This window comes from Mobula hypostoma, chromosome 8 (genome assembly GCF_963921235.1).
Source record: "Mobula hypostoma chromosome 8, sMobHyp1.1, whole genome shotgun sequence".
Classification (NCBI taxonomy): domain Eukaryota; kingdom Metazoa; phylum Chordata; class Chondrichthyes; order Myliobatiformes; family Myliobatidae; genus Mobula; species Mobula hypostoma.
The window spans coordinates 1299184-1320231 of record NC_086104.1 but is presented as its reverse complement, the minus strand read 5'-3'; the positions used below and the strand labels follow the sequence as shown (position 1 = coordinate 1320231).

Sequence of the window (21048 nt, the reverse complement as noted above, 5' to 3'; positions counted from 1 at the left end):
TATCCCTACAATCACCAAGATCCTTTTCCATAGTGAATATTGAAGCAAAGTATTCATTAAGTACCTCTGCTATTTCCTCCAGTTCCATACAGACTTTTCCACTGTCACAGATGATTGGTCCTATTCTCACACGTCTTATCCTCTTGCTCTTCACATACTTGTAGAATGCCTTGGGATTTTCCTTAATCCTGCTCACCAAGGCCTTCTCATGGCCCTTTCTGGCTCTCCTAATTTAATTCTTAAACTCCTTCCTGCTGGCCTTATAATCTTCTAGATCTCTATCATTACCTAGTTTTTTGAACATTTTGTAAGCTTTTTTTCTTGACTAGATTTTCAACAGCCTTTGTACACCACGGTTCCTGTACCCTACCATCCTTTCCCTGTCGCATTAGAATGTACATATGCAGAACACCATGCGAGTATCCCCTCAACATTTGCCACATTTCTGCCGTACATTTCCCTGAGAACATCTATTCCCAATTTATGAAACAGAACATAGAAACATAGAAAACCTAAAGCACAATACAAGCTCTTCAGCCCACAAATCTATGCCGAATATGTCCTTACCTTAGAAATTACCTAGGTTACCCATAGCACCTCTAATTTTCTAAGCTCCATGTACCTATCTAGGAGTCTCTTTAAAGACCTTATCGTGTCTGCTTCCACCACCGTTGCTGGCAGCCCATTCCACGCACTCACCACTCTCTGCATGGCATCTCCCCTGTACCTACTTGCAAGCACCTTAAAACTGTGCCCTCTCGTACTAGCCATTACATCCCCGGGGAAAAAGCCTCTGACTATCCACATGATCAATGCCTCTCATCATCTTATACACCTCTATCAGGTCACCTCTCATCCTCTGTCGCTCCAAGGAGAAAAGGCTTCCAAGCTCCTGCCTGATAGCTTCATATTTCCTCTTAGACCAATTAAATGCTTTCCTAACTTGTCTGTTCCTATCGCTCTCCAATGCTATGGTAAAGGAGATAGAGTTGTGATCACTATCTCCAAAATGCTCTCCCACTGAGAGACCTGACACCTGACCAGGTTCATTTCCCAATACCAGATCAAGTACAGTCTCTCCTCTTGTAGGCTTATCTACATATTGTGTCAGGAAACCTTCCTGAACACACCTAACAAACTCCACCCCATCTATACCCCTCGCTCTAGGGAAATGCCAATCAATATTTGGGAAATTAAAATCTCCCACCACGACAACCCTGTTATTATTACAGCTTTCAGAATCTGTTTCCCTATCTGCTCCTCGATGTCCCTGTTACTATTGGATGGTCTATGAAAAACACCCAGTAAAGTTATTGACCTCTTCCTGTTTCTAACTTCCACCCGCAGAGACTCCATTGACAACCGCTCCATGACTTCTTCCTTTTCTGCAGCCGTGACACTATCTCTGATCAACAGTGCCACGTCCCCAACTCTTTTGCCTCCTTCCCTGTCCTTTCTGAAACATTTACAGCCTGGCACTCTAAGTAACCATTCCTGCCCCTGAGCCATCCAAGTCTCTGTAATTGCCACAACATCATAGCTCCAAGTACTGATCCATGCTCTAAGCTCATCCGCTTTGTTCATGATACTTCTTGGATTAAAATAGACACATTTCAAACCATCAGTCTGAGCATATCCCTTTTCCATCATCTGCCATTCTTCCTTCTCATACTGTCTCCAAGCTTTCCCTATTTGTGAGCCAACACCCCCTTCCTTAGTCTCTTCAGTTCGGTTCCCACCCCCCAGCAATTCTCAACATCCCCAATAGCCTAAGTAAACCTTCCTGCAAGGATCTTGGTCCCCCTCAGATTCAAGTGCAACCCATCATTTTTGTACAGGTCACACCTGCCTCAAAAGAGGTCCCAATGATCCAGAAATGTGAATCCCTGCCCCCTGCTCCAATCCCTCAGCCACGCATTTATCCTCCACCTCATTCTATTCCTATACTCACTATCGTGTGGCACAGACAGTAATCCCGAGATTACTACCTTTGAGATCCTGCTTCTCAACTTCCTTTGAACTACCCTTAGTCTGTTTTCAGGACCTCATCCCTTTTCCTGCCTATGTCATTGGTACCAATATGTACCACGACCTCTGGCTGTTCACCTTCCCACTTCAGGATATCGTGGACGCGATCAGAAACGTCCCGAACCCTGGAACCTAGAAGGCAAACAACCATCCGTGTTCCTTTCTTGCAACCACAGAATCACCAGTCTGACCCCTTAACTATAGAGTCCTCTATTACTGCTGTGGGAGGCGAGAGAGGAGACTGCTGAGCCTCTGCCAAAGATCTTTGCGTCATCAATGAGGACGTGGGAGGTTCCGGAGGATTGTAGAGTTGCAGATATTGTTCCCTTATTCAAGGAAGGGAGTAGAGTTAGCCCAGGAAATTATAGACCAGTGAGTCTTAATTCAGTGGTTGGTAAGTTGATGGAAAAGATCCTGAGATGCAGGATTTATGAACATTTGGAGAGGTATAATATGAATAGGAATAGTCAACATGGCTTTGTCAAAGGCAGGTCATGCCTTACCAGCCTGATTGAATTTTTTGAGGATGTGACTAAACACATTGACGGAAGTAGAGCAGTAGATGTAGTGTGTATGGATTTCATCAAGGCATTTGATAAGGTACCCCATGCAAGGCTTATTGAGAAAGTAAAGAGGCATGGGATCCAAGGGGACCTTGTTTTGTGGATCCAGAATCAGCTTGCCCACAGAAGGCAAGGAGTGGTTATAGACGGGTCATATTCTGCATGGAGGTTGGTTACCAGTGGTGTGCCTCAGGGATCTGTTCTGGGACCCCTTCTCTTTGTGAAGTTTATAAATTACCTGGATGAGAAGTAGAGTGATGGGTTAGTAAATTTGCTGATGACACAAAGGTTTCGGGTGTTGTGGATAGTGTGGAGGACTGTCAGATGTTACAGTGGGACATTGATAGGATGCAAAACTGGGCTGAGAAGTGGCAGATGGAGTTCAACCCAGATTACATAGAAACATAGAAAACCTACAGCACAATACAGGCCCTTCGACCTACAAATCTGTGCCGAACATGTCCTTACCTGAGAAATTACCTGAGGTTACCCATAGCCCTGTATTTTTCTGAGTTCCATATACCTGTTCAGGTATCCGCCCCCACCACCGTCACTGGCAGCCCATTCCACGCACTCAAGCAGTAGCAGGACATCGATAGGATGCAAAACTGGTCTGAGAAGTGGCAGATGGAGTTCAACCCAGACAAGTGTGAGGTGGTTCATTTTGGTAGGTCAAATATGATGGCAGAATATAGTATTAATGGTAAGACTCGTGGTAGTGCGGAGGATCAGAGGGATCTTGGGGTCTGAGTCCATAGGACACTCAAAGCTGCTGCGCAGGTTGACTGATTAAGAAAGCATCCAGTGCATTGACCTTCCTCAACCATGGGATTAAGTTTAAGAGCTAAAAGGTAATGTTACAGCTAAATAAGACCCTGGTCAGACCCCACTTAGAGTACTGTGCTCAGTTCTGGTCACCTCACTGGAGGAAGGATGTGGAAACTATAGAAAGGGTGCAGAGGAGATTTACAAGGATGTTGCCTGGATTGGGGAGCATGCCTTGTGAGAATAGGTTGAGTGAACTTGGCCTTCTCTCCTTGGAGAGATGGAGGATAAGATGTGACATGATGGAGGTGTATAAAAGGATGAGAGGCATTGCTCGTGTGGATAGTCAGAGGCTTTTCCCCAAGGCTGAAATGGCTATCAGAAGAGGGCATAGTTTTAAGGTGCTTGGAAGTAGGTACAGAGGAGATGTCAGGGTTAAGTTTCTTATGCAGAGAGTGGTGAGTGTGTGGAATGGGCTGCCAGCGATGGTGGTGGAGGTTGATACAATAGGGTCTTTTGAGAGTCTCCTGAATAGGTACATGGAGCTTAGAAAAATAGTCAGCTATGGTTAACCCTCAGTAATTTCTAAAGTAAGTACATGTTCAGTATAGCATTGTGAGCTGAAGGGCCTGTATTGTGCTGTAGTTTCTCTATGTTTCTATGTTCCTTCCTTTCCCTACCCTTCTGAGGCACAGGGCCAGAGTCTGTGCCAGAGGTGTGGCCACTATTCCAGGTATGCTGTCCCCTCCCAACAGTACTCAAACAGGATCTCTAACCCTGAGAAATCCATTCCGGCAGTAATATCCCTGCTTGCTCAGTTTTGTAACTTTTCTGGCTACAAATTGAATCTTAGTAAGAGTGAACTCTTCCCATTAAATATGCAGGTTCCAATTTATAGACGTTCACCATTCAGAATGGTTATGGACTATTTCACTTATCTAGGTGTTAAAATTACTAAGAAGTATAAGGACTTACTTAAGCTCAATTTTTTACCGTTAATTAATCAGGTTAAACAATTGTTTACTAAATGGTCCCCATAGTCTTTATCACTGATTGGCCAAGTCTATGCTATTAAGATTATTATTCTACCTAAATTTTTGTATCTATTTCAAGCGGTACCAACTGTTATTTGTAAATCCTTTATCGATACTGTTGATTCTAAAATTTCCTCATATATATGGCAGAGTAGAAATCCTAGACTAAGTAAAAAATATTTACAGAAGTACTCAAACAGGAGTACTTATTGTTAAGGGGGACAACCACAGGCGAACTCTCTAGTATCTGACCCTTACCCTTCTCTTTCCTGACTGTTACCCACTTGTCTGACTCTCAAGGCCCTGGTGTAACTATTTGCCTATAGCTCCTCTCTATCACCTCCTCACTCTCCCTGACCAGAAGAACGTCATCGAGCTGCATCTCCAGTTCCCTAAACCGGTCCCTAAGGAGCTGCAGCTCGACGCACCTGGCCAAAGATACATGCTGGTCAAAGTTCAGGACAATGTGCTCCTGTGTTTGGGAACCTTGGATCACAAGAAAGGTCGCAAATTTTACCAAAACGGACATAAAAAGAATAGAACATGAAGATTCTCAGTCATCCAGGTCATTGTATATCAGGCAGTAGTAAATCGAGGCAACTGGACTTGTGTGTCGTCGAGAAGACGTTTCATCACTCCTCCATAAGACTTGTCTAGTGTCATCCATCGTGGGTAGTTTGCCAGTTTATAAACCATCAGTTTTTGAAGGTACAGTATCGCCATCACATGAGGGCCATTAACAGTCATAAATGTAATGAGGTAGAGATAACAATGTGCACTTTTTGGACAGGGAGGACAGGTTGTTTAAAAGAGGGGTTAAAGAAGCTATCTTTGTCAAACTGGAAAACCCATCCCTGAACAGAGGGGATGGGGTATGACACCCATCAGCTACTTAGAATGCAGTCGTAACATCTCTACCCCGGCATCTCCACAACAATTCACACCTCCATTCATGTAAAGGTAAGACTAATGATCCTCTCATTGACTCTGTGATTCTTAATGACCCTCATGTGATTGCTGTACCTTTAAACAACTCGAGTTTACAAGCTGGAAAATTACCCATCACGGATCAGATCTGAAGAAGCTTCTCGGATGAGTGATGAAATGTCTTCCAGACAACACAGCAAGTCCAGTTGCCTTGATTTACTACTGCTTGATAGAACATAGAACAGTACACCACACAATGTTGTACTGATCCTTTAACCTACTGTAGGATCAATCCCTTCCGCATAGCCCTCCATTTTCTATTATCCATGGGCCTATCTAAGGGTTTCTTAAATGTCCCCAAGGTATTGTATTACAGACCACCCAATAGTCAAAGAGAATTGGAAGAGCAAATCTGCAGAGAGACAGCAGGCAATTGCAGGAAACATAAAGTTGTGGTGGTAGGGGATTTTAATTTTCCATATATTGATTGGGTCTCCCATACTGTTAGGGGTCTAGATGGTTTAGAGTTTGTAAAATGTGTTCAGGAAAGTTTTCTAAATCAATATATAAAGGGACCAACTAGACGGGATGCAATATTGGATCTCCTGTTAGGAAACGAGTTAGGACAAGTGACAGAAGTCTGTTTTTAGGGGAGCACTTTGGTTCCAGTGATCATAACACCATTAGTTTCCACTTGATCATGGACAAGGATAGATCTGGTCCTAGGCTTGAGGTTCTTAACTGGAAGAAGGCCAAATTTGAAGAAATGAGAAAGGATCTAAAAAGCGTGGATTGGGACAGGTTGTTCTCTGGCAAGGATGTGATCGGTAGGTGGGAAGCCTTCAAAGGAGAAATTTTGAGAGTGCAGAATTTGTATGTTCCTGTCAGGACTAAAGGCAAAGTGAATAGGAATAAGGAACCTTGGTTCTCAAGGGATATTGCAACTCTGATAAAGAAGAAGAGGGAGTTGTATGACATGTATAGGAAGCAGGGAGTAAATAAGGTGCTTGAGGAGTATAAGAAGTGCAAGAAAATACTTAAGAAAGAAATCAGGAGGGCTAAAAGAAGACATGAGGTTGCCTTGGCAGTCAAAATGAATGATAATCGAAAGAGCTTTTACAGATATATTAAGAGCAAAAGGATTGTAAGGGATAAAATTGGTCCTCTTGAAGATCAGAGTGGTCGGCTATGTGCGGAACCAAAGGAAATGGAGGAGATCTTAAATAGGTTTTTTGCGTCTGTATTTACTAAGGAAACTGGCATGAAGTCTATGGAATTAAGGGAAACAAGTAGTGAGATCATGGAAACTGTACAGATCAAAAAGGAGGAGGTCCTTGCTGTCTTGATGAAAATTAAAGTGGATAAATCCCCGGGACCTGACAGGGTGTTCCCTCGGACCTTGAAGGAGACTAGTGTTGAAATTGCAGGGGCCTTGGCAGAAATATTTAAAATGTCGCTGTCTACAGGTGAGGTGTCGGAGGATTGGAGAGTGGCGCATGTTGTTCCGTTGTTTAAAACAGGATTGAAAAGTAATCCGGGAAATTATAGGCCGGTAAATTTAACGTCGGTAGTAGGTAAGTTATTGGAGGGAGTACTAAGAGACAGAATCTACAAGCATTTGGATAGACAGGGACTTATTAGGGAGAGTCAACATGGCTTTGTGCGTGGTAGGTCATGTTTGACCAATCTATTGGAGTTTTTCGAGGAGGTTACCAGGAAAGTGGATGAAGGGAAGGCAGTGGATATTGTCTACATGGATTTCAGTAAGGCCTTTGACAAGGTCCCGCATGGGAGGTTAGTTAGGAAAGTTCCATCGCTAGGTATACATGGAGAGGTGGTAAATTGGATTAGACATTGGCTCAGTGGAAGAAGCCAAAGAGTGGTAGTAGAGAATTGCTTCTCTGAGTGGAGGCCTGTGACTAGTGGTGTGCCACAGGGATCAGTGCTGGGTCCATTGTTATTTGTCATCTATATCAATGATCTGGATGATAATGTGGTAAATTGGATCAGCAAATTTGCTGATGATACAAAGATTGGAGGTGTAGTAGACAGTGAAGAAGGTTTTCAGAGCCTGCAGAGGGACTTGGACCAGCTGGAAAAATGGGCTGAAAAGTGGCAGATGGGGTTTAATACAGACAAGTGTGAGGTATTGCACGTTGGAAGGACAAACCAAGGTAGAACATACAGGGTTAATGGTAAGGCACTGAGGAGTGCAGTGGAACAGAGGGATCTGGGAATACAGATACAAAATTCCCTAAAAGTGGCGTCACAGGTAGATAGGGTCGTAAAAGAGAGCTTTTGGTACATTGGCCTTTATTAATCAAAGTATTGAGTATAAGAGCTGGAATGTTATGATGAGGTTGTATAAGGCATTGGTGAGGCCGAATGCCGAATGGAGTATTGAGTTCAGTTTTGGCCACCAAATTACAGGAAGGATATTAATAAGGTTGAAAGAGTGCAGAGAAGGTTTACAAGGATGTTGCCGGGACTTGAGAAACTCAGTTACAGAGAAAGGTTGAATAGGTTAGGACTTTATTCCCTGGAGCGTAGAAGAATGAGGGGAGATTTGATAGAGGTATATAAAATTATGATGGGTATAGATAGAGTGAATGCAAGCAGGCTTTTTCCACTGAGGCAAGGGGAGAAAAAAAGCAGAGGACATGGGTTAAGGGTGAGGGGGGAAACGTTTAAAGGGAACATTAGTGGGGGCTTCTTCACACAGAGAGTGGTGGGCGTATGGAATGCGCTGCCAGACGAGGTGGTAAATGCGGGTTCTTTTTTAACATTTAAGAATAAATTGGACAGATACATGGATGGGAGGTGTATGGAGGGATATGGTCCGTGTGCAGGTCAGTGGGACTAGGCAGAAAATGGTTCGGCACAGCCAAGAAGGGCCAAAAGGCCTGTTTCTGTGCTGTAGTTTCTATGGTTTTTTCTATGATATCTGCCTCTACCACCCCTGGCAGCACGTTCCTCACACCCACCACCGTCTGTGTGAAAAACCTTCCTCTGATACTCCACCACCTTACGTTCATTTAATCACTGTAAAATTATGTCCCCCTTATAAGCCATTTCTACCCTGAGAAACAACCTCTTACTGTCCACTCAATCAATGCCTTTTAATCATCTTGTGCACCTCTATCAAGTCACTTCTCATCCTCAGTAGGAAGGTTTAGGTAGCTGAAAACGAAGATATTATAGAATTATAACTGAAGTAGGAGAGAGCTGAAACACGGAATTGAGTGATCTGAAAGGGCTTCAGAAATACCTGCAAAACAACTGGGATTGGAATTGGACCAAGTGGGGAAAGTCTGCATGGCTTTGTGTCTTTCAGGCTTGAATGAGTTTTATGAGGAGGTCTCAAAGCTGATTGATGAGAGTCGGGCAGAGGATCGCGTATACATACATTTTAATGAAACCTTTGACAAGGTCACTCATGGCAGGCTGATGCAGACGATTAAGGCGCATGGGATCCATGGAGACTTGGTAGATTGGATTCAAATTTGGCAAGGCCATAGAAATCAGAAGAATAGAAGGACACACCAGAGGCAGGAAACATGTTCCCAATGTTGGGGGAGTTCAGAACCAGAGGCCACAGTTTAAGAATAAGGGGTAGGCCATTTAGAACAGAGTTGAGGAAAAACTTTTTCACACAGAGAGTTGTGGATCTGTGGAATGCTCTGCCTCAGAAGGCAGTGGAGGCCAATTCTCTGGATGCTTTCAAGAAAGAGTTAGATAGAGCTCGTAAAGATAGCGGAGTCAAGGGATATGGGGAGAAGGCAGGAATGGGGTACTGATGATCACAGTGAATGGTGGTGCTGGCTGAAAGGGCCGAATGGCCTACTCCTACACCTATTGTCTGTTGTCTATAAGAGGATCAGAAGTAGGAGCAAGAGGGGGCAATCTGTCCATCTGGCCCATTGAAGGTATTGGTGGAGGAGTGATACTCTGACTAGTCCCAGTTAACCTTTGTAACTTCCTATCCAGTACAGCATAACTACTGGTCCTTCAGGCAATGATGTTTATGCTGACCATGACACCAAATGAAGATAATCGCTTGCAGTCGTGGGCCTATCGAATCTGCTTCCTCCATCACCCCGGCACCTACCACTCTCTGTGTGAAAAAAACTTACCCCACACATTCCCTTAATACTTTCTCCATCTCACCTTAAACCTTTACCATATACATTCCACATTTCTACCCTGGGTAAAGATTCTGGCTGTTTAGCCTAGCATTAATTTATGAACCTCTGTCAGGTCTAATGCCATATCATTAGCCTTTACTCAAACTTAGAAGGCTTTAGTTTATATTATTGTCCTACAACCGAGGCCATACTGACTATCCCTAATCATGTTCTAAGATCCATCTAACATTCTCTCCAACATAGCTCTCCATTTATCTATCGTCCATAGAACTATAGAACACTACAGCACAGAAAACAGGCAATTTGGCTCTTCTAGTCTGTGCTGAAACTTTATCCCGCTACTCCCATTGACCTGCTCCCAGTCCATAACCCTTCAGACCGCTCCCATCCATGTATCTATGCAATTTATTCTTAAAACTTGAGTGAGCCCGCATTTACCACGTCAGATGGCAGCTCATTCCACACTTCCACCACTCTCTGAGTGAATAAATTCCCCCTAATGTTCACCCTAAAGCCATGTCCTCTCGTATTTATCTCTCCTAATCTAAGTGGAAAGAGCCTACTCGCATTTACTCTGTCTATACCCCTCATAATTTTGTAAACCTCTATCAAATCTCCCCTCATTCTTCTACACTCCAAGGAATAAAGTCCTCACCTGTTCAATCTTTCCCTGTAACTCAACTCCTGAAGACCCGGCAATATCCTAGTAAAGCTTCTCCGCATACTTTCAATCTTACTGATATCCTTCCTATACTTAGGTGACCAGAACTGCACACAATACTCCAAATTTGGCCTCACCAGTGTCTTATACAACCTCACCATAAAATCCCAACTCCTATACTCAATACTTTGACTTATGAATGCCAGGATGCCAAAAGCCTTCTTTACAACCCTGTCTACCTGTGACGCCACTTTCAGGGAATTATATATATGAACTCCCAGATCCCTTTTTTCCTCCGCACTCCGCAGTGCCCTACCATTTACTGTGTATGTCCTACCTTGATTTGTTCTTCCAAAATGCAACACTTCACAATTGTCTGCATTAAATTCCATCTGCCATTTTCTGGCCCATTTTTCCAGTTGGTCCAGATCCCTCTGCAAGCTCTGAAAGCCTTCCTCGCTGTCCACAATGCCTCCAATTTTAGTGTCATCAGCAAACTTGCTGATCCAATTTTCCACATTATCATCTAGGTCATTGATATAGACAACAAACAACAATGGTCCCAGCACAGATCCTTGAGGCACACCACTAGTCACAGGCCTCCAGTCTGAGAGGCAATCATCCACTACCACTCTCTGTCTTCTCCCACACAGCCAATTTCAAATCCAGTTTACAACCTCTCTAAGTGCTTAAGAGTTTCTTAAATGCCCCCTGTGACTACCACCACCCCTGGCAGAGTATTCCACACACCTAGCACAGCTACTACTCTCATCTTCCCCTATACTTTCCTCCAATCTCCTTAAAATGATGCCCCCTCATATTAGCCATTGATGCCCTGGGAAAAATCTCTGTCTGTCTACTTGGTCTATGCCTCTTTTCATCTTGTACACCACTACCAAGCCACCTCACGTATCTCTTGCTGAGATGTTGGTGCAGTGATCACATCATACTGCTTGTAGAGACAAAGTCCCATCTGTGCAATTAGAATTCACTGCATCTTGCACTACACGCCGTTTAGAAACGATGACATGTCCAAGAGGTACAAGGTGCCCAGGAGGAGCAGCTGAAGCAGATTACACAACATTCAAAGTTCAAAGTAAATTTATTATCAAAGTACATGTATGTCACCATGAAAAACACCAAAATTCATTTTCTTCCGGGCATTCACAGCAGATACAAAAAAATGCCATAGAATCGATGAAAACCCACACACAAGACAGACAAACAACCCATGCACTAAAGACAATAAATTGCAAAAGGAATAATAAATAAACAAACAAACAAGCAAGCAAGCAATACATATCAAGAACATGAAATGAAGGGTCATGAAAGTGAGTCCTTTGGTTGTGGGAACAGTTCAGTGATGGGGTGAGGGAAGTTATCTCCATTGGTTCAAGAGCCTGATGGTTGAGGGATAATACCTGTTCCTGACCTGGTGGTGTGAGTCCAGACACTGTTGTACCTTCTCCTGCTGGCAGCGGAGTGAAGCGAGCCTGGGCTTGAGGGTGGAGGTGTTGCGTACTCCACTACAAACTGTAACGCCATGGCCTGCTCCAGCCCGCGATCAGTACCAGGACAAACCAGTCTGCCCATCCTGATCTGCCAATGGTGAGTGATCATCTGTCTCAGCACCACATTCCTGCATCAACCCCACACAGGGCGCGACTTCAGAATCAGGTTTAATATCACTGGACTAGAGAAAGTCTACAGGTGCTGGAAATTCAAGCAACACACACGAAATGCTGGAGGAACTCAGCAGGCCAGGTGGCATCCATGGGAATGAACAAGCAGCCTACACTTCGGCCGAGACTCTTCTTCAGGACTGTTATAACTATTGCCCTTTTGTAGCTGCTGGGAACCTCCGAGTGCACCAGTAAGAGATTGTGATAACTGTGAAGGCCATTCCTCTTTGCAAGCTGCCCGCTCTCATCTCCTCACTGACAGCACTCTTTTTTCTTGTCTCTTTCTCACAGCATTCCTCAGTCCTTGGATACATTGGAGAAGGAGGTGCTATTTTTGCAGAGTGAAATCAGTGAGGTTCTTGCAGGGAGTGGTTACAGCTCTGAAAGACTGGGAATCCCCTACATTCCCCAGTTCACAGGTAGGACCCTGGGGAACCACCTTCTCACGTTGCAAAGCAAAGCTTTCCAGCCACGTGAGTACTTTGTGCAACCTGCCTTCTGTTCCTTCCTTGCGGCACAACCAGGGTTTCTGGATGAAGAAGACATCAACTGGTGGTTGAAGTCAAAGTCCAGATTATACACATAGGCACAGGTACTTGTACACACAGGCCCATTGGAAAACATATTATGATACAGGCAGCATTCACAAGAAAAACATAAACAATTTTTACAAGAAAAAAAGTAACAAAAATATGCATTAATACAGGAGTTCTCCAGTTGCTCAGTTAGAAAAGTAGAGATGTCAGACTGGAAAGTCTGACATAGAAGAGGTCCTGAAGAGAGATTTCCGGGAGTTAGGAAGGAAGCTAAGAAGCAGGACCTCCAGGGTAGTAATCTCGGGATTGCTACCTGTGCCACGTGCTAGCGAGGGCAAGAATAGGCGGATCAGGCAGATGAATGCATGGCTGAGAGACTGGTGCAGGGGGCAGGGCTTCAGATTCTTGGATCATTGTGATCTCTTCTGGGGGAAGTATGACCTGTTCAAAAGGGACAGGTTATACCTCAACCCGAAGGGGACCAATATCCTGGCGGGAAGGTTTAATAGAGCTGTTAGGGAGGGTTTAAACTAATTTGGCAGAGAGATGGGAACCAGAATGATAGAGCGGAGGAAGGGGAAAACAGAAATAAATCTTAGATATTAAGCAGTAAAGATGTCAGGAAAGACAGGCAGGTGATGGGGCAAATTTTCAGCCATTGGGATGAGGTGCTGTGCAATAAAGTTGCAGTGCAATCAAAGTGAAAAGTACAAAATACTGGTCTTAAGGTGTTATACTCAAATGCACGCAGCATAAGGAATAAGGCAGATGATCTTGTCATACAGCTGCAGATTGGCAGGTATGATATTGTGGCCATCACTGAGACCTGGCTAAAGGATGCATGTCTCTGGGAGCTGAACGTCCAAGGATACACGGTGTATCGGAAGGATAGGCAGGTAGGCAGAGGGGAAGGCATGGCTTTATTGGTAAGAAATGATATTAATTCATTAGAAAGAGGTGACATAGGATCGGAAGGTGCAGAATCTTTATGGGTTGAGCTAAGAAATCGCAGGGGTAAAAGGACCCTGATGGCAGTTATATAAAGGCCTCCAACCAGCTGCAGTGCTGTGGACTACAAATTACAACAGGAAATAGAAAAGGCTTATCAGAAGGGCAGTGTTATGACAATTGTGGGGGATTTTAACATGCGAGTAGATTCGGAAAATCAGGTCGGCTCAGGATCTCAAGAGAGAATTTGTAGAACGTCTGCGAGATGGCTTTTTAGAAAAGCTTGTTGTTGAGCCCACTAGGGGATCGGCTATACTGGATTGAGTATTGTGTAATGAACCAGAGGTGATTAGAGAGATTGAGGTGAAGGAACCCTTAGGAGGCAGTGATCATAACATGATTGAGTTCACTGTGAAATTTGAAAAAGAGAAGCCGAAATCTGATGTGTCGGTATTTCAGTGGAGTAAAGGAAATTACAGTGGCATGAGAGAGGAACTGGCCAAGTTGACTGGAAAGGGACACTAGCAGGAAGGACAGCAGAGCAGCAGTGGCTGGAGTTTATGCGAGAAGTGAGGAAGGTGCAAGACAGGTATATTCCAAAAAAGAAGAAATTTTCGAATGGAAAAAGAATGGAACAAGAGAAGCCAAAGCCAAAGGAGAGGGCATACAAGGAAGCAAAAATTAGTGGGAAGACAGAGGATTGGGAAGTTTTTAAAAGCTTACAAAAGGAAACTAAGAAGGTCATTAAGAGGGAAAAGATGAACTATGAAAGGAAGCTAGCAAATAATATCAAAGAGGATACTAAAAGCTTTTTCAAGTATATAAAGAGTAAAAGACAGGTGAGGGTAGATATAGGACCGATAGAAAATGATGGTGGAGAAATTGTAATGGGAGATAAGGAGATGGCGGAGGAACTGAACAAGTATTTTGCATCAGTCTTCACTGAGGAAGATACCAGCAGTATACCGGACGTTCAGGTTGCAGGGAAGAGAAGTGTGCGCAGTCACAATTACGACAGAAAGTACTCAGAAAGCTGAATAGTCTAAGGGTAGATAAATCTCCCGGACCAGATGGAATGCACCCTCGTGTTCTGAAGGAAGTAGCTGTGGAGATTGCGGAGGCATTAGCGATGATCTTTCAAAAGTCGATAGATTCTGGCTTGGTTCCGGAGGACTGGAAGACTGGAAATGTCACTCCGCTATTTAAGAAGGCGGCAAGGAAGCAAAAAGGAAATTATGGACCTGTTAGCTTAACATCGGTGGTTGGGAAGTTGTTGGAGTCAATTGTCAAGGATGAGGTTACAGAGTACCTGGAGGCATATGACAAGACAGGCAGAACTCAGCATGGCTTCCTTAAAGGAAAATCCTGCCTGACAAACCTATTACGATTTTTTGAGGAAATTATAAGTAGGCTAGACAAGGGCGATGCAGTGGATGTTGTATATTTGGATTTTCAGAAGGCCTTTGACAAGGTGCCACACATGAGGCTGCTAAACAAGATAAGAACCCATGGAATTACGGGAAAGTTACATACGTGGATAGAGCGTTGGCTGATTGGCAGGAAGCAGAGAGTGGGAATAAAGGGACCCTATTCTGGTTGGCTGCCGGTTACCAGTGGTGTTCCACAGGGGTCCGTGTTGGGGCCGCTTCTTTTTACATTGTACATCAACGATTTGGATTATGGAATAGATGGCTTTGTGGCTAAGTTTGCTGATGATACGAAGATAGGTGGAGGGGCCGGTAGTGCTGAGGAAACAGGGAGTCTGCAGAGAGACTTGGATAGATTGGAAGAATGGGCAAAGAAGTGGCAAATGAAATACAATGTTGGAAAGTGTATGGTTATGCACTTTGGCGGAAGAAATAAACAGGCAGACTATTATTTAAATAAGGAGAGAATTCAAAGTTCTGAGATGCAATGGGACTTGGGAGTCCTCGTACAGGATACCCTTAAGGTTAACCTCCAGGTTGGGTCAGTGGTGAAGAAGGCGAATGCAATGTTGGAATTCATTTCTAGAGGAATAGAGTATAGGAGCAGGGATGTGATGTTGAGGCTCTATAAGGCGCTGGTAAGACCTCACTTGGAGTACTGTGGGCAGATTTGGTCTCCTTATTTAAGAAAGGATGTGCTGACGTTGGAGAGGGTACAGAGAAGATTCACTAGAATGATTCCGGGAATGAGAGGGTTAACATATGAGGAACGTTTGTCCGCTCTTAGAACCATAGAACAATAGAAACTACCGCACAGTAACAGGCCTTTTGGCCCTTCTTGGCTGTGCCGAACCATTTTCTGCCTAGTCCCACTGACATGCACACGGACCATATCCCTCCATACACCTCCCATCCATGTATCTGTCCAATTTATTCTTAAATGTTAAAAAAGAACCCGCATTTACCACCTCGTCTGGCAGCTCATTCCATACTCCCACCACTCTCTGTGTGAAGAAGCCCCCACTAATGTTCCTTTTAAACTTTTCCCCCCTCACCCTTAACCCATGTCCTCTGCTTTTTTTCTCCCCTTGCCTCAGTGGAAAAAGCCTGCTTGCATTCACTCTATCTATACCCATCATAATTTTATATACCTCTATCAAATCTCCCCTCATTCTTCTATGCTCCAGGGAATAAAGTGCTAACCTATTCAACCTTTCTCTGTAACTGAGTTTCTCAAGTCCCGGCAACAACCTTGTTAACCTTCTCTGCACTCTTTCAACCTTATTTATATCCTTCCTGTAATTTGGTGACCAAAACTGAACACAATACTCCAGATTCAGCCTCACCAATGCCTTATACAACCTCATCATAACGTTCCAGCTCTTATACTCAATACTTGGATTAATAAAGGCCAATGTACCAAAAGCACTCTTTACGACCCTATCTACCTGTGACGCCACTTTTAGAGAATTTTGTATCTGTATTCCCAGATCCCTCTGTTCCACTGCACTCCTCAGTGCCTTACCATTAACCCTGTATGTTCTACCTTGGTTTGTCCTTCCAACGTGCAATACCTCACACTTCTCTGCATTAAACTCCATCTGCCATTTTTCAGCCCATTTTTCCAGCTGGTCCAAGTCCCTCTGCAGGCTCTGAAAACCTTCCTCGCTATCTGCTACACCTCCAATCTTTGTATCATCAGCAAATTTTCTGATCCAATTTACCACATTATCATCCAGATCATTGATATAGATGACAAATAACAATGGACCCAGCACTGATCCCTGTGGCACACCACTAGTCACAGGCCTCCACTCAGAGAAGCAATTCTCTACTACCACTCTTTGGCATCATCCATTGAGCCAATGTCTGATCCAATTTACCACCTCTCCATGTATACCTAGCGACTGAATTTTCCTAACTAACCTCCCATGCGGGACCTTGTCAAAGGCCTTACTGAAATCCATGTAGACAATATCCACTGCCTTCCCTTCATCGACTTTCCTGGTAACCTCCTCGAAAAACTCCAATAGATTGGTCAAACATGACCTACCACGCACAAAGCCATGTTGACTCTCCCTAATAAGTCCCTGTCTATCCAAACGCTTGTAGATTCTGTCTCTTAGTACTCCCTCCAATAACTTACCTACTACTGACGTTAAACTCACTGGCCTATAATTTCCCGGATTACTTTTCGATCCTTTTTTAAACAACGGAACAACATGAGCCACTCTCCAATCCTCCGGCACCTCACCTGTAGACAGCGACATTTTAAATATTTCTGCCGGGGCCCCTGCAATTTCAACACTAGTCTCCTTCAAGGTCCGAGGGAACTCCCTGTCAGGTCCCGGAGATTTATCCACTTTAATTTTCCTCAAGACAGCAAGCACATCCTCCTTTTTGATCTGTACAGTTTCCATGATCTCACTACTTGTTTCCCCTAATTCCATAGACTTCATGCCAGTTTCCTTAGTAAATACAGATGCAAAAAACCTATTTAAGATCTCCTCCATTTCCTTTGGTTCCGCACATAGCCGACCACTCTGATCTTCAAGAGGACCAATTTTATCCCTTACAATCCTTTTGCTCTTAATATACCGGTAAAAGCTCTTTGGATTATCCTTCACTTTGACTGCCAAGGCAACCTCATGTCTTCTTTTAGCCCTCCTGATTTCTTTCTTAAGTATTTTCTTGCACTTCTTATAATCCTCAAGCACCTTATTTACTCCCTGCTTCCTATACATGTCATACAACTCCCTCTTCTTCTTTATCAGAGTTGCAATATCCCTTGAGAACCAAGGTTCCTTATTCCTATTCACTTTGCCTTTAATCTTGACAGGAACATACAAATTCTGCACTCTCAAAATTTCTCCTTTGAAGGCTTCCCACCTACCGACCACATCCTTGCCAGAGAACAATCTGTCCCAATCCACGCTTTTTCGATCCTTTCTCATTTCTTCAAATTTGGCCTTCTTCCAGTTGAGAACCTCAACCCTTGGACCAGATCTATCCTTGTCCATGATCAAGTTGAAACTAATGGTGTTATGATCACTGGAACCAAAGTGCTCCCCTACACAGACTTCTGTCACTTGTCCTAACTTGTTTCCTAACAGGAGATCCAATATTGCATCCCCTCTAGTTGGTCCCTCTATATATTGATTTAGAAAACTTTCCTGAACACATTTTACAAACTCTAAACCATCTAGACCCCTAACAGTATGGGAGTCCCAATCAATATATGGAAAATTAAAATCCCCTACCACCACAACTTTATGTTTCCTGCAGTTGTTTGCTATTTCCCTGCAGATTTGCTCTTCCAATTCTCGTTGACTATTGGGTGGTCTGTAATACAATCCCACTAATGTGGCCATACCTTTCCTGTTTCTCAGCTCCACCCATAAGGACTCAGTAGACAAGCCCTCTAATCTGTCCTGCTTGAGCACTGCTGTAATATTTTCCCTAACAAGCAATGCTACTCCCCCACCTTTCATTCCTCTGCCTCGATCACATCTGAAACATCGGAACCCTGGAATATTAAGCTGCCAGTCCTGCCCCTCCTGTAGCCAAGTTTCACTAATTGCTACAACATCATAATTCCACGTGTCAATCCACGCCCTCAACTCATCCACCTTCCCCACAATACTCCCAGCATTGAAATTTATACACCTCAGAAGATTTTTACCACCACTCACAACCTTTCTATTAGCGGATTTGCTTGAACTTTTAACATTATTTATTTTCACCGCAGCCACACTGTCAGCTCTGGCACTCTGGTTCCCATCCCCCTGCAAATCTAGTTTAAAGCCTCCCCAATAGCACTAACAAACCTCCCTGAAAGGATATTGGTCCCCCTGTAGTTCAAGTGTAACCCGTCTCTCTTGTACAGGTCCCAGCTGCCCCAGAAGAGGTCCCAATGATCCTGAAATCTGAAACCCTGCCCCCTACACCAGTTCCTCAGCCACTTGTTCATCCTCCAGAGCATCCTATTCCTACCCTCACTGGCACCTAGCACAGGTAGCAATCCTGAGATTACCACCCTCGAGGTCCTGCTTTTCAACTTCCTACCAAGCTCTCTATACTCACTGTCCAGGACCTCCTCACTCTTCCTTGCTATGTCATTGGTACCGATGTGCACCACGACATCTGGCTGATCACCCTCCCACTTCAGAATGTCATGCAATCGATCAGAGACATCCTTGACCCTGGCATCCGGGAGGCAGCAAACCATCCTGGATTCTCTGTCACGACCATAGAACCTCCTATCTGCACCTCTAACTATCGAGTCCCCTATCACTACCGCTCTCCTCTTTTCCCCCCTCCCTTCTGCACTGCAGAGCCAGACTCAGTGCCAGAGATCCGCCTACTGTAGCTTGTCCCAGGTAAGTCATCCCCCCCAACAGTATCCAAAGCGGTATACTTGTTGTTGAGGGGAATGGCCACAGGGGAACCCTGCTCTGCCTGCCCTTTCCTCTTCCCTCGCCTGACAGTGACCCAATTTCCTGTCCTCTGCTCCTTTAGCGTAACTACCTCCCTGTAGCTACGATCTATAATCTCCTCATTCTCCCGAATGATCCGCAGGTCATCCAGCTCCTGCTCCAGTTCCCTAACGCGGTTTGTTAGGAGCTGCAGCTGGATGCACTTCTTGCAGGTGTCGTTGTCAGGGACACCGGAGGGCTCCCTGACTTCCCACATCCTGCAAGAGGAGCATTCCAACATCCTGCCTGGCATTCTCTCTACTCTAAACTATCTGAATAAAAAAAAACTTACCAGAACCTACCCTGGCCTCTGCCTGTATTTCTTGGAGTTTAGAAGAATGAGGGGAGACCTCATAGAAAGATTTCGAATGTTGAAAGGCATGGACAGAGTGGAAGTGGCAAAGTTGTTTCCCATGATGGGGGAGTCTAGTACGAGAGGGCATGATTTAAGGATTGAAGGGTGCCCATTCAGAACAGAGATGAGAAGAAATTTTCTTAGCCAGAGGGTGGTGAATCTATGGAATTTATTGCCATAGGCAGCAGTGGAGGCCAAGTCACTGGGTGTATTTAAGGCAGAGATTGATAGGTATCTGTGTAGCCAGGGCATCAAAGGTTATGGTGAGAAGGCGGGGGAGTTGGACTAAATGGGAGAATGGATCAGCTCATGATAAAATAGTGGAACAGACTCAATGGGCCGAATGGCTGACTTCTGCTCCTTTGTCTTCTGGTCTTATGATAGTGGAATGCTCTTCTTGTAGGATGTGGGAAGGCAGGGAGACCTTCAGTGTCCCTGATGATTACATCTGTGAGGTGCATCCAGTTGCAGCTTCTGACACTTCACGCGAAGGAGTTGGATCTGGAGTTGGATAAATTCCAGATTTTTTGGGAGGCTGAGGGATGATAGAAAGGACATATAGAGAGATAGTTGCACACAAGGTGCAGGACACAGGAACCTGAGTGACAGTCAGGACGGGGAAAGGGGTTAAGGAGCCAGTGCAGAGCACCCCTGTGTCTATCGCCCTCAACAACAGGTGTATCACTTTGGATACTGCTGCAGGGGATGACCTCGCCGAGGAAAATCACAGCAGATGGGTCTCTGGCACTGAGTCTGCCTCTGTGTCTCAAGAGGGAAGAGGGGAGACAGTCAAGTTGTGGTGATAGGAAATTCATTAGATAGGGGAACGAAAATAAGGTTCTGTCCGTGATAACAAGATTCCTAGATGGTATATTGCCTCCTGGGTGCTGGGGTCCAGGATATCTTGGATCTAGTCCTCAGCATTCTTAAGTGAGAGGGTGAATAGCCTGAGGTCATGGTCCAGGTAGGTACTGTACCAATGACACGGGTAGGATGAGTGATGACATTCTTCAAAGGGAGTTAAGGGAATTGCGTGCTAAGCTAAAGTGCAGGACCTTCAGGTTGTGATCTCAGATTGCTACCCATGCCATGTGCTACTGAGGCCAGAACTAGGAAGATTATACAGTTTAACACATGACCAAGGAGTTGGGGTAGGAAAGAGGGCATAAGGTTTTTGGATCATTGGTTTCTCTTTCAGGGAAGGTTGCACCTGTATAGAAGAGACAGTTTGCACCTGAACTGGAAGGGGACTAATATCGATTGGGAAGGTTTGTTAATGCTTCACGGTCGGGTTTAAACTAGAGTTGCAGGGGGATGGGCCAGAGTGCAAGAACGGTTAGTGGAGAGTTGTAGACACAGATGTTGTTACCACCTCAGGCAAAGTCAGGAGTCAAACGATTGAGCATGGTGTGACTACAGTGCACCTGATCTCATCTGCTTTCCTATGATTCTTCTTTCAATACAAGTTCATCCATGCCCTGATGACACTTGGTTGCAGGGGA

General features: G+C 44.5%; 1 protein-coding gene across 7 annotated transcripts in view; it reads left to right on the top strand.

Moving 5' to 3' along the window:
• The window catches only part of LOC134350026 (protein EFR3 homolog B-like), a 299220-nt gene that overhangs the window by 223916 nt on the left and 54256 nt on the right, over positions 1 to 21048 (top strand). For all 7 annotated transcript variants that reach the window (XM_063054929.1, XM_063054928.1, XM_063054927.1 and 4 more), the window contains one exon: positions 12097 to 12224. In XM_063054929.1, coding sequence (XP_062910999.1) covers positions 12097 to 12224 — 128 coding nt within the window. The remainder of the gene's footprint in view (positions 1 to 12096; positions 12225 to 21048) is intronic.